The sequence below is a fragment of the Myotis daubentonii genome, chromosome X (genome assembly GCF_963259705.1).
Source record: "Myotis daubentonii chromosome X, mMyoDau2.1, whole genome shotgun sequence".
NCBI lineage: Eukaryota > Metazoa > Chordata > Mammalia > Chiroptera > Vespertilionidae > Myotis > Myotis daubentonii.
In genome coordinates, this window is record NC_081861.1 from 14,769,837 (window position 1) to 14,784,162 (window position 14,326).

Genomic DNA, 14,326 nt, shown 5'->3' on the forward strand with positions numbered 1-14,326 from the left:
CTCACATGACTGTGGCTCCTAAACTATCATCCTGTGTGTGGGTGTGCCCTGCTTATGTTGGTGTCCCCACTACTAACACAGGGCCTTCCAGAGGACATAGGCTCAGTCTAGGGATTAAATGAACCACTGAACCATCTTTATTCAGATTAAATCCCTCCACTTTCTTGAACGAACCAAGCAAATCCAAGGATCCTTATACAGTTTGTTTCATAGAAAGACAGACAAAAAAAGGATCAGAAATAAGAATTAACAACCTTTTGCTTTTATTTTTGTTTCGTGAACCCATTGTTTGTACCGATGAGGTCTTTCACATTTCCAAGGAAATCTTTTTCCAATGCCATATTATCTAGTTTGGGATCACAGAGTAGGATGGGAAGTGTCCCAATTTGTGTTACACAACAGCAAAACTCTTTCTTTTGAACTAGATAGTACAAATAAATGTATGGTCAATGTCATTCACAAACTTAGATACTGAAGCTTCTGAAACGTCTATGGAAAGGAACAACATTTGAAAATTTCGACACAAATCAAGGATAAATTTCTAAACCCAAAGATACTACAGCCTTTATTCCTCCAACTTTCCCTGGGCCTCACTACCTAGAATGTTGACTACCCCCTTCTCAAACACAGAGAAGAATTGGCCTCACATCATGTCAGATGTGGGCCTGAAACATGCCTGGGGGAAACTTGGTTCAGGCTCCCTCTTCCTCATCACTCAGAGCCTCTTGAAACAGGGATGGGATAGACCTGGGATCCTTTCTATAATCTCTGAGAAAAAACTTGAGGACTTTCAACTTGGTGGTCTCAGCGTGGGCCCTAGGGCCCCACAGGAACTCATAGCGTGCAGGATCACTGTTGGGCACCTGTCGGTACTCCAGGTACTTTTCCTGCACCCAAACTTTGGTGAGGAGCTCCCTGGGCTCCCCATAGATCCAATGCTCCTTCCCATCACACACACCCATGACATTCAGTGCTTCCCAGACATTCTCCTCAGGGGCACAGTCACCCTCTGCAAGGATCAATCTCAGGAGCATGACCAGGAGGCCAGTGTTGGGCATGGATTGCCCATTGGACACCATCCCATCATATGTGAGCCCCAAAGTGGTGACCAGGACATAGGTGAGGTTGCTGGGGTCCACTTCCTTCACATCAATGCCAAAGAGGAGCTGCATGCATTCAGAGGCTAGGCTGAAGATCTCAGGGAAGTGGTCCTGATACTTTCTTATGACTCTACTCAGCATTTCTGCCTTAGTAGTTGGCTGCTTTGCACGATACTTCAGGAGTAGAAACTCCACCAGTTCAGTCATCTTCAAATATAGGGCATCATGGAGTGACGACTCAGCATCTCCAGAGTCCTCTCTGCTGCTTGTCTCCTGTTCATCTTGGCTGCTGAAGCCCTCATCTTCAGACTGGCTACACACAGGGGCCGCCATGGCAGAGGCAGAGTCAGGAACCCAGAGGGCTCTGGGGAGGACTTGGTGTCTCAGCAGCACACACCTTCTCTAGGCTGCGTGGGAACAAGGCAGAGAGGGACAAAGATAAGGAGACAGACACAACCAAGTCCTCATTCCTAAACAGCTGCACTTCAAACAGGCTTTGATTCTCCCTTGAGTCCTGATGGTCTTCCTTGAGATTACAGAGATCCCTTTCTAACCCAGAGGCATGATGACTCGTGTTGGCCGTCAACCAGACTGTGGGTAGGAGATGGGCCATGGGGAACAACCAGTTGGATAAAGAGAGGGAACCTGAGGCCCTTGCTGGCATGGTTCAGTGGTTAGAGGATTAGCCTGCCCACCAGAGCATTTAATTCCTGGTCAAGAGCACATATCTCAGTTGCAGTTACAATCTCTGCTCCAGGCCTGGACGCTTGTGGTAGGCAACCAATGAATGTGTCATTAACACATCAATGTTTCTCTCTCGTTCTCTCTCTCTCTACCCCCTCCCTTCCACTCTCTAAAAAGCAATTGGGGAAAGTATCCTCACACCTCCTATGAGGATGAAAAAAGAAGAGGGGGAATGTGAGTATCCTCAGCTGAGAAACACACCCTCAGTGGCTCTGAAAATGGAGAATTTTAGGGCTACTCTATAAGGGTGTTCTTAGGTCTCACAGGGGTCTCTCCGCCTGGGCAACTTTCCCCCTAAGATCCTGAAGGTGAAAGTAAGAAGACTCCTCAGGGTGCAGCTAGCACATTTGGAGATACTGGGTCTGACAGTGGTCCTGTAGGGTGGGAGGGTATAAAGTCTCTTTATGGGGGAATGATCCTTCTGTACCCACTGAAGGCCTGCTTCTCCCACCCCACCCCCTGCTTTCCTGAGATCACACTCTTACAACAAGAACACACATCCCTGAAACTTAAGAGAAGTGAGAGGTCCCCATATTTCGAAGCACCTGTATAGGGGCTTATCATTGCCGTCAAGGGACAGCAATGTGTGGCCATAATCTATGGGGCCTGGCTTCCTGCCTCACCTAGCTTGAGTCCAGATCAGTAGATCAAGGCCCTGCCATTCCTGGGTCCATGGAGGTGAAAATGGAAAGAGGCCCAGCCTGAAAGCCCTGCACATGGTTTCCAGGGCTCACAATAGGAAAAGACAAGATTTTTTTTTGGGGGGGGGCACCCACTTTGTTCTGGAGATTGGGCTATACTCTTTCCACCTTTAGGGACCTCACCTTGACTCTTGGCAGGACGTAGGACTCTGCTCTCAGTTGAACAGGTGTACTTCCTCAAATGACCTGATGTTGTCCTCTCAGACCAAGGTCCTCACCTCCCTAAGAGACTACAGAACAAAGTGAGACAGTTTCATATCCATGCCCCAAATCATCCCTACCCCTGTCAACATCACAAAAGTCTAGCAGCAGAGACAGGGCTCTCTATCCTGGTTGGATTGGCCAAGTACCCCTGTAGATTATTCACTTTTACTCTTGCCAGGACCTGCCCTTTTTCCAGGCCCTCCTCTTGGAACTCTTGACCTCTCCCACCAAAACCTCTCCTCTTTGATGACTCCCCACTTTCCTGTCCATGATAGAAAAGAGAATGCCACTTAAAGCCAACATTCTTCTTTCAGGTCTGAGAACAGGGGACATCTGGACTTTGTTTCATCCTTCCATTTCTGAGAAGTCGGTGCACATTCAGGTTTCACAAAAGGTCAGCACATTGTCACCTGGAAGATCGTGAGACACTTCCCTCCCTTGACCTCACATTTTTCTCAGACCCAGGTCCTCACAGATCAAGGCCTCTCATAGACCTCAAGTGAAGTCTGTGGCTATTACATCAGGCAACCAAGCCAGGGGATAGCCAGGCTACCAGCAGGGGACTGAAAAATTCCTTGGAGTGTTTAACCCTTCCTCTCATCCTCACCTTGTTTCCAGGTAAAGACTGGGCCATGACTACAAACCTCAACTTGCTCCTTTCTGACCTTGTCCTTGGCTCCAGAGTTCTCTGAAGTGGTGGGGGCTGATGGTTTCTGGGAAATGGTACTCAGCCAGACAACTCAGCCTCCAGGACTCAGGGTGCTGACAGCAGAGGCAAATCTGGATTCTGTGGGAGCCCCCAGTCCTCTTTTAGGTCAATAACTTGATTCTATGCAAGACTGGGCCTCTTCCCTCTATGGGCCTGTTGCCAGCCTCTCTGATGTGGCCCTCACCTCTCTCAGACTTCCGGGGTGAAAGTCAGTGACCATTATTTATGAAAGCATTCATGGTGCCTACCAGGGCTAAAACCAAGAGTGAGCTTTTGTGGGGCCTCTAGTTGGGGGTTCCTGGATCCACTCAGTCCTCCCTCCAGGTCCTCATCTTGACTCTGGCAGGCCCTGGGTCCTCTCTCTGCATAACCAAGGTCCTGTTCATTATAATAAAACCCAGAGTTTCATGGGCCCAGATGTGAAGCCCTGAAATACCACTTGGCTCGGGGAAGCATCTCTACACTCTGTTCTGTGGACCAGAGGCCCTACACTTTTTAAAAGTTTCTATCTTTATTGTTCAAAGTAGTATAGATGGGAGAGTCAAGATGGCAGCTGGCAGGATGGTAGGGAGGGAAGAAAGTGTGACTGAGTGAATGAGTGAGCAAAAGGGGAGTGTGTGGACGTGGTGTGTGTGTGTGAGGGACAGTTAGATCCTGCCGGAGTCTCGGGGGCTGGCAGACCAGGCTATAATAGAGGGGGGGGGGCGGGGGACACTGCTACCCCTGCAAGCACTACTCGAGCGGATGGCTCTGGCACAGAAATGACACATCTTGAAGGGGAGAGCTTTTGTGACTAGGAGCCCAGCCTTACCACCACCCAGACTGGCCTCAGACACCATACAGGACCCTACAGCCACTCCAGCCAAAGACCTGTTACCTCATCTGCAGACCCACAGACACTGGCACTCCAGACTCCCTGGCCACAGGATCTTGTGAGCCACAGAGTTTGCCCCCCTCCTGCCAATCCTGCCACTTCAGCCACAGGCCCTACCCAGCTACCCAACACCTGGGCCCTCTGGTGAGTCTTGGAGTGAGCGACCCTCCTGCCAAGCCCACCGATTCAGACACAGGCCCCACACGACTCGGCACATGGACCCCTTGGTGAAAGCAAAAATGGGGAGAAAAAGAAACAACCCCCAAAGGAAAGAAAGGGAGGAATTGCCAGAAAAGGAATTAAATGAAATAGCGGCATGCAATGTCAGAAAAAGAATTCAGAGGAAGGACCATACAGTTTGTAAACCAGCTGCATGAGAAAATCAACAACCTATGTAAGAATCAAGAGAAAATGAAGAATGATATAGCTACAATAAAAAACACAATGGAAGGTTTCAATAGTAGAATAGAAGAAGGTGAGGACTGAATTAGCAAGTTAGAAGACAGGGCAGAAAAACACATCCAATCTGAACAGCAATTGGAGAAAAAAATTAGAAAGCATGAGGAGAGTCTAAGGGGGTTTTGGGACAACATGAAATGAAGTAACATATGTATAAAAGGGGTGCCAGAAAGACAAGAAGAGAAGCAAGGATTAGAAAATCTATTTGAAGAAATAATGACAGGACATTCTGGGGGTGGCCAATGTGGGCACAGAGACCACACCATCTTGAAAAACAAAACTGTTTGAGATTAGGATTCTAGCCTCACCACCACAAATCGGGACCCTACAGCCACTAGGGACAAAGACCTGTGACCACAGCTGAAGACCCACAGACACCAAGAATCCAGACATCCCAGCCTCAGATTTCTGAGCCACAGAGCCCATCCCCCTCTGCGCAGGCCTGCTGCAGTGGCATAGGAACTGCTAGATCTGCTCCATGCAAGCAGGCCTCCTGCCCACACAGGGCAGCTGCGCTCCCTGAGTTTGAGCTTGGGCACACAGACCTGGGAGGTTGTCTCCCGCAGCGTGGAATCGCGCGACCAGACCCCACAGCCACACAGGGTGGCTTTTCCACCTGACTGATTTTGGGCAAGCTCATATGGAAGTCTGTTTCCCGGAGTGCAGGAGTGGATGTCCCGCTGACACAGGGTGGCTGTGCAACCCGGTCCCCGAAGCAGATCGGGGACCCTGATTCCCCACGAGAGAGGCAGCACTGAACACCAGTGACTTGACTCTGTTTCTCATTGCACACACGTGGGATCCCTGATTCCCAGTGAACACACACTAAGATCTAGTGACTCCAATTCTCAGTGCATGCGCACACAGGGACCCTAATTCTCGGTGTGAGGGTGCACCAAGAAACAGAGATTCTGATACTTGATTCTCAGCATGGGCACAGGGAGACTCTTGGCACATGCTATGGAACTCTGATTTGGGGCACACGCCAGCATGGTCTCTTTTTCAGCATGGTGCAGGCAGGGTCCCTGATTCTAGGTGTGTGCACGAGACCACACTGAGCGCCAGTGACTCTGATCCTGGTCGAGTGTGGCTCCCACCAGCCCAAGGCAGCCACACGTCTTGGTGTTGGAGCTCTTCAGTGACACTCAGGTGTTGCGAAGCTCCCACTGCACATGGCCCAGGCCTCTACAACTCAGCATTTGAACCTTCTAGTGATAGTTAGAATGGGGAGACAACAAAACAATCCCCAGAAGAAAGAAAAAGAGGAATTGACAAGAAAAGAAATAAGTGAAACAAAAGCATGCAACATGACAGAAAAATAATTCAGCGTAATTGTACAGTTCATAAACCAGATGGACAAGAAAAACAACAACCTATGCAAAAACCAGGAAGAAATCAAAAGTGATATAGCTACAATGAAAAGCACCTAGATACCAGATTTCTGGAATGTTTTCCCATTGACATCCAGGACGCAAAACCCTTTGGAGTAGACACCACCTTGTCTGAGCTCTGCTATCCCTCTCTTCCACCCAGTATGAGCTGTGGCATCCTGCATGCACAGCCTAGAATGCATGGCGAAGCCCTTGTTTGAAATTACCTTGCTGCTCCGTGAAGACACAGGGCCAATTCTGTCATAAAAGTGTAAAAAAATTAAGTCTTAAAAGAAATACAATATGAACCACAGTATCTGAACAATAAAATTTGAGCAGGCCCTAAGGGAGATTGAAAATTGTGATGAGTTGGCACTTATGTCTAGGGTGGGAGTATGGGGGAGTAGGGAAGTTGGGAGGGACTGTAGGCTGTATGACACAGATGACAGGGAAGGTAGGAAGAAAGATTTTAAACTTATGCTCTATATCTTGGCACAAATCTGGAACATTCAGACCACAAATGCCAGTAACCTTGGGGGAGTACCACTGCCTTGGAAAAGCTGGGGCAGTTGAGGTATATTATCCAGAGACTATGCTAATAATTACCTGAAACCATCTTGGTGGGTTAGTGCTGGCTTTTCAAAAATTACTGTCTTAATAGTTTATAAAGAACAGACTAGAATTAGAATAGTGAGTAACATAATGAATCATGTACATTAAGAGTAGGCATCTTTGCATAAAATACCTTACATGGTATCTATATATATAAAAGCCTAAGCGACCATTACTACTGAATGACTGGAACAACCAGTGGACCAGTTGCTATGACATGCACTGACCACCAAGGGACAGACGCTCAATGCAGGAGCTGCCCCCTGGTGGTCAGTGCACTCCACAATCAACCTCCCGTGGCCCCTCCCCCTGGCTGGCTAGCCCCCATTGGCCCCTGGTGCTAAACCATTCCTAGAGACCTGCTTCTGTGTCAGGGTTTCAGACGTAGCAGAGCAGCTCCCTCACTGTGATCTATTGAAAGCAAGCTCTGAACACAAGGGTTTGTCTTGCTCCTGTCCTCTCCCGTCCCCGGGGGCCACCCACCTGCTGTGGTGGCAGTGTGGCAATGAGGGAAGGAGGAGGGCAGGGGGAGCCATGAGGTGGTGGGGCACTGAGGGCGGCATTGGCTTCAGGTATCTGTTCCTTCCATGCCTGGCCTGGTGACCATCACCCCCTCTCCTGACCTCGCTGCGGCCTTCAGGCCCTGGCTGGGATGGGGAACTGGGGGTGGGTGGTGATGAATGTGGCCCCTTTCCCAGGAGGGTTAAGGGCCAGCTCCCTCCTTGGGGCTGGCGGCCAACCTCCTGCAGTCCCTCCCCAAGCCAGCCAACCTCCTGCAATCCTTCCTCCTCTCCTCATGCATGTATTTGTGCACCAGGTCTCTACTATTATATAGAAACTATAGGCCCAGTGCACGGATTCTTGCACCAGTGGGGTCCCCCAGCATGACCTGTGGGGATCCGGCTGAAACTGGCAGTCCAATGCTGCCTGCCGCTCCTGCTCATCCCGGTCCTGCTGTGCCTGCCGTGGGCTTGCACTCAGTCAGTCCCCATCCGGAAAGGCTCACAGTGGTGCTTGCCAGCTATGAGCCCTGCATCTGGTGCCCACTGGTCAGCTGAGCAGCGCTCCCATTGTGGGAGCACACTGACCACCAGGGGGCAGCTCCTGCATTGAGCATCTGCACCCTGGTGGTCAGTGCACATCATAGTAACCGGTCGACTGGTCCTTAGTTACTCCAGTCATTCAGTCACTTAGGTTTTTATATATATAGATACACATATAAATACATATGACATAAGCATGCATATATATATACGAATTTAGGTACAGGTACATACATGTGTGGGTATATAAGCACATGTAATCTACATTTATGTTATATGCATGTAAATAATATACACAAACTAGATAGCGATGTAGAATGTATTACTGAGAATGAGGAATGAAAGTGAAAACACCTGCAGTGGACAAGGGAACTGTAGACAGTCAACCACAAACCCACACCTCCCCAAATCCCTGCTGCTGCTCAGCATCTTTAGTAACAGCTAACTTTTAGAACCCACAGTTTCCACAGGATCATCTGAGCTGGTGAAGACACCCCATAGTAAGGGGGGTTTCTCTACTCCCCTCCATGTCCTGGGAACAGCGCCCCTCCAGCATCGGTCTTGGTACTGCAGCGATCTCTGCAAGGGTTGTGAGGCCCTCCTGAGTGCGGACTTTGGGGTCCACTGGCTTCAGAACAGAGGGCACCACAGCATCCATCTCCTGGTGCTCCTGTCAGCTCTAGGGACCCTGGGTGGGGCTCTGGGCTGAGCATATGCCTCCACCTGCCTGGGCAATACAGGGAGTTAGAGCCTAGGCCTGAGGGACACAGACTGAAGTCCACAGAAGGGGGGGGGGGGCTGGTGTTGTCAGATGGAGGAGGGAACAGAGACAGGACTTCCAGGCACCTAGATCCCCTCTCTGCCCCTGCTCTCAGCCCCGAGGACCCAGAGAGCCAGACCGGAAGTTCCGCCCACTGACTTAAACCCAGGAATTCTGAGAGAGGAGAGCGCCATCATTGGGAGGCCGGCTTCGGTCAGTAGAGGGCAGGAGCCCAGGGCTGCAGAGTCCAGGTATGACCCTGAGGGACCACGGAGGCCCCAGGACCAGGGAGGCCCTCCTGTCAGCACTGAGAGTCCTCGGTGGGGCGTCTTATTGGGAACTACTTCCTGCCCCCCTCGCCCACCTCCTCAGAGAACGGGGGGAGGGGCGGCAGGACAGGCGCTGGGGGGAGCACCTGAGGTTGGCAAAGGCGGGCCCAGGCTCTGCCTGGGATCAGGGTGAGGACCAGACGGAGGTCCCCGGGAGCTAGTTCAGCCCCTGCCGGGAGCCCTGGGGAGTGAGGCCCACAGGCCTGCCCTGGGGTCTGGGGGCTAAGGGCCTCCGTGTGGGGGTGCGGCCTCCCGGTTCACAGAGGGAGGGTCCCAGGACCTGCAGGCCTCACGGTGAGGCCGTGGGGGGACGAGGTGACTCTGGGCCCAGAGCAGTCACTCCCGGGAGCCCCAAGGCGCGGGGGGACCACGAGTGGTCAGGACTGACTTCCGGGTCCTTGTGGTCTGAGACCCTCGGGCAGCTCCGTGTCACTGCAGCGTCTCAGGTCCGCAGAGGGGGTCCGGGACCCGCCAGAAGTCAGTGTGGGGACCCTGAGGGAGATCGGGGCCTGGACCCCAGAATCCTCAGTCCTGGGAAGGACCAGTGGGCAGGGTTCTACAGGGCGGGTTGGGGTGACTTCTGCATCGGGTGTGAGAGACGGGGGGGGGGGGGGTGGGGGGGTGGTAGAAGGAGCTGGGCTTCAGCCGGAGTGGGGGTGGGGCAGGCCTTGCTGCTGTGAAGTTGAGGACCCTGAGCGAGATTGGGAGGCCCTCTCCAAAGTCCTGCTGTAGCTCAGCGATTTTACTGAAAGGAAACATGTACAACACAATGTTTCCATAGTGCCAGGCGGTCTGGGGAAGAGGCACCATGGGAAGTGGGGGCAGGGGAGGCAGTTAGGGTCTGATGCTCCCCAGGGACCCTGGCTCTGCAGCGCCGCCTCTGGGAACCGTGATGTGACCACGGTGTCCAAGCCAGGGCTGTGAGGACCCTCCAATAAGGACTGAGGGCTCCAGCCGCCCACACAGAGGGCCCACCCCGGGACCCAGGCTGGTGCTCCTGTGACATCCGGGTACCTCAGGCAGGGCTGTCCGGCTCCGCACTCCCGCCCACCTCCCGGACTCTAGGACCCAGAGGCACCTGGGGAGGCCTGAACTTGGCCTGAGGGGCACAGACCCAGGTCAGCACAGGGTGGGGGCCCAGGCCATCCAGCCCAGGTAGGGACCAGAAGGGGAGGCTGGGCACAAAGGAGGGGAACTCTGCCTTGGTCAGCAGGCCTGGATGACCCCACAATTGGTTTCCGGATGTGATGTCACTGACTCACTGACTTCCGCCTGAGATGCCTGGGGGAGCTGAGCGCCATCTTGGGGAGGCCGGCTTCGGGTCAGTAGACCAGACAGGCGCTGAGGGGAGCCACCTCAGGTCGGCACCGGCGGGCCCAGGCTCTGCCTGGGATCAGGGTGAGGACCAGATGGAGGTACCCGGGAGCTAGTTCAGCCCCTGCCGGGAGCCCTGGGGAGTGAGGCCCACAGGCCTCCCCTGGGGTATGGGGGGCGGGGAAGGCCTCCGTGTGGGGGTCCAGCCACCCGGTTCACAGAGGGAGGGTCCCAGGACCTGCAGGCCTCATGGTGAGGCCGGAGGGGGGGGGGACGAGGTGACTCTGGGCCCAGAGCAGTCACTCCCGGGAGCCCCAAGGCGCGGGGGGACCACGAGTGGTCAGGACTGACTTCCGGGTCCTTGTGGTCTGAGACCCTCGGGCAGCTCCGTGTCACTGCAGCGTCTCAGGTCCGCAGAGGGGGTCCGGGACCCGCCAGAAGTCAGTGTGGGGACCCTGAGGGAGATCGGGGCCTGGACCCCAGAATCCTCAGTCCTGGGAAGGACCAGTGGGCAGGGTTCTACAGGGCGGGTTGGGGTGACTTCTGCATCGGGTGTGAGAGACGTGGGGGGGCGTTGGTAGAAGGAGCTGGGCTTCAGGCGGAGTGGGGGTGGGGCAGGCCGTGCTGCTATGAAGTTGAGGATCCTGGGGGAGATTGGGAGGCCCTCTCCAAAGTCCTGCTGGGACTCAGCGAATTTACTGAAAGGAAACATGTAGAACACAATGTTTCCATAGTGCCTGGTGGTCTGGGGAAGAGGCACCATGGGAAGTGGGGGCAGGGGAGGCAGTTAGGGTCTGATACTCCCCCAGGAAACATGGCTCTGCAGCGCCCCCTCTGGGAACTGTTATGTGACCACGGTGTCCAAGCCAGGGCTGTGAGGACCCTCCAATAGGGACTGAGGGCTCCAGCCGCCCACACAGAGGGCCCACCCCGGGACCCAGGCTGGTGCTCCTGTCAGATCCCAGTACCTCAGGCAGGGCTGTCCGGCTCCGCACTCCCGCCCACCTCCCGGACTCTAGGACCCAGAGGCACCTGGGGAGGCCTGCACTTGGCCTGAGGGGCACAGACCCAGGTCAGCACAGGGTGGGGGCCCAGGCCATCCAGCCCAGGTAGGGACCAGAAGGGGGGGCTGGGGACAAAGGAGCGGAACTCTGCCTTGGTCAGCAGGCCTGGATGACCCCACAATTGGTTTCCTGAAGTGATGTCACTGACTCACTGACTTCCGCCTGAGAAGCCTGGGGGAGCTGAGCGCCATCTTGGGGAGGCCGGCTTCGGGTCAGTAGACCAGACAGGCGCTGAGGGGAGCCACCTCAGGTCGGCACCAGCGGGCCCAGGCTCTGCCTGGGATCAGGGTGAGGACCAGACGGAGGTACCCGGGAGCTAGTTCAGCCCCTGCCGGGTACCCTGGGGAGTGAGGCCCACAGGCCTCCCCTGGGGTATGGGGGGCGGGGAAGGCCTCCGTGTGGGGGTCCAGCCACGCGGTTCACAGAGGGAGGGTCCCAGGCCGTGGGGGGACAAGGTGACTCTGGGCCAGAGAGTCACTCCCGGGAGCCCCAAGGTGCGGGGTGACCACGAGCGGCGAGGCCTGACTTCCGGGTCCTTGTGGTCTGAGACCCTTGGTCGGCTCCGTGTCACGGCAGAGTCTCAGGTCGGCATGGGGGGTACGGGACCTGCCAGGAGTCAGTGTGGGGGAGACTGGGGGCCTGGACCCCAGAAGAGTGTCCATCTGGCAGGCCTCCTGGGGTGGGGGAGGGGTGAGCTCATGCATTGTGCTTTGTGATTTCTGCATTGGGTCTGAGAGACGGGGGGGGGGGTTGCTAGAAGGAGCAGGGCTTCAGGCAGCACGCGGGGGGGGGGACCCCAGGTCCTGCTGCTGTCAATTTGAGGACCCTGAGGGAGATTGGGGGCCTTGGACCCCAGAATCCTCAGTCCTGGGAAGACCAGTGGGCGGGGTACTACAGGGCGGGGTTGGGATACTCCTGCATCAGGTGTGAGAGACTCTGGAGTTTGGTGTAAGGAGCAGAGCCACAAGTCCGCTGAGGGAGAACAGACGGGACCCAGGACCCCGCAATATAGGGAACCCCATAAAGGGTCTCCCCTGCTACAAGCCATGGGAGACCCCATGTCAGATGACCCTGTGAGGTGTGTCCTGACTTCTACATGCAGGTCTGAGATATGCTGGCGCTCACTGTAAGGAGCACAGCCACAGGATGAAGGAGGGCACCCTGAACCCCACAACCAGGGGACCCCATAAACCCTACCCTGCTATCAGCCTTGGGATGTTCCCTGGTGAAAGACCAAGTGCCGAGTTTCCTGACTTCTGTATCCAGGACTGAGCGAGACTCAGGACTTGGTGAAAAGTGTAGGGAATCACACTCCTAGGAATATTTCCCTAAGAAACCGGAAATACCAATGAGAAAGAATGTATGCGCCCCTATGTTCATAGCAGCACAATTTAGGATAGCTAAGATGTGGAAACAGCCCAGGTGCCCATCAATGACCTGATGAAAAAGCCGTGGTACATGTATGCCATGGAATACTATGCAGCTGTATAAAGGGAAGGGTCTCTTACCCTTTGAGACAGCATGGAGGGACCTAGAGAGTACTGTGCTAAGTGAAATAAGCCAGTCAGAGCAAGATAAATATCACATGGTCACACTCATATGTGGAATTGAAGATACAAAGTAAACTGATGAACCACATAGATACAGACACATGCAAGCATGGGACAGATTGGGGAATCTCAGAGGGAAGGTGGGGAGGGTGGGAAGTAATCAACCAAGAACCTTGTGTGCATATATGCATGGCCCATGGACACAGACAATTGGGTGGTGAGGGCAGGGGAAGGGGACAGGGGTGGGGTGGAGGGGGTCATATGTAATCTATAATAATAAAAGCATTATATGCTAATTAAGACTGGACACCCTTCTGGACGTCCTTCCATAGGCAGCCAGGGCTGTGAGGGAAGCCCAGGTGTCAGGAGCCAGAGGGAAGCTGGTGCCGGCAGCCAGAGGAAGGAAGGCCTACTCTTGCATAAATTTTGTGCATCGAGCCTCTAGTTCTTTCAATAATAAAGAATTATTATAAAATGTAAAAAATAAAAATAAAGCCACATAGTGAATCAAGTCTACGGGGGGGCAGGTGGGGTGGAGCAGAAGTACTGCCCGACTCAAGTGGCATTTAATGCCTTCAAATCAGGGTCTGTGACACTGTGGAGTTTAGTACCACAAACCAGCCCCAGGGAGGCAGAGGAAGAACCCAGGACCTGCCAGGGTCATGATGGGGACCCTGGGTGAGGACTGAGAGGACCCAGGACTCCCAGTGTAGAGGCTGCACAAGACCGCACCTTGCTCTCGACCTTGGAAGGCCACAGTGCTGGTGACCGCATGGGGGATCTCCTGACTTCAGCATTCAGGTCTGAGGGAGATTGGAAACTTGATAAGAACTGTAGGGCCTCCCTCAGGTCCACAGAAGGGATCCAGAAGCACTGCCCCGAGTCAAGGTGCTTTTCCTGACTTTTGCATCCGGGTCTGACAGGCTCTGGGGTTCAGTGTAAGGAGCAGGGTCTCAGGTGGGCAGAGGGAAGAGTCAAGGTGAGGACCCCCAGGGAGGACTGGGGGAATCCAGGAACACTAACCGGAGGGGAGTCCACAGAAGTCTGCCCTGCTCAAAGTGTTGGGAGGCCCTAGGGTGGATGACCATGCAGAGAGGAACCGCAGAAGCCCAGACCTGATGTCAGCCCTTGGAATTCAGGGGAATGACATGTGGCAGAGGGGAGGACCGGGTCTTGCCCGGAGTCAAGGTGAACATGCAAAGGGAAGACTGAGGGACCCAGGACCCCACAACAGAGATGCCCCACGTTACCCCAACTGTGAACCCTGGGAGGTCCCCGGTCCATGACCACATGCTCTTTTCCTGACTTGGGCCTCTCAGGTTGACAGGAGGTTCCAGCTCCAGCCAGGAGTCACGGTGAGGATCCTGCAGGAAGACAAGCAGACTCCACCCCCTGACCTCTGAAGGCTCAGGCTCCAGGTAGGCAAAGAAGGGCTGCAGGGCTCTGCCAGGATACCAGGTAAGGACCTGAGTTAGGACTCAGGAAGCTTCCTA

The 14,326-nt window shown here is 54.2% G+C and overlaps 1 protein-coding gene across 5 annotated transcripts in view; it reads right to left on the reverse strand.

Annotated features, from left to right (window-relative positions):
- Positions 1-240: 240 nt before the first annotated feature.
- Positions 241-14,326, reverse strand: part of LOC132223283 (melanoma-associated antigen 10-like) — a 44,807-nt gene continuing 30,721 nt past the window's right edge. For 3 of the 5 annotated variants that reach the window (XM_059678499.1, XM_059678500.1, XM_059678501.1), the window contains exons 2-3: positions 2,669-2,775; positions 241-1,507 (exon numbers count right to left, since the gene is read on the reverse strand). In XM_059678499.1, the coding sequence (XP_059534482.1) occupies positions 693-1,433 (741 nt within the window). In that variant the 5' untranslated portion in view covers positions 1,434-1,507; positions 2,669-2,775 and the 3' untranslated portion in view covers positions 241-692. Of the gene's footprint in view, positions 1,508-2,668; positions 2,776-3,706; positions 4,010-14,326 lie in introns of those variants that run through there. The other 2 variants (XM_059678502.1, XM_059678503.1) reach the window with 2 other exon arrangements.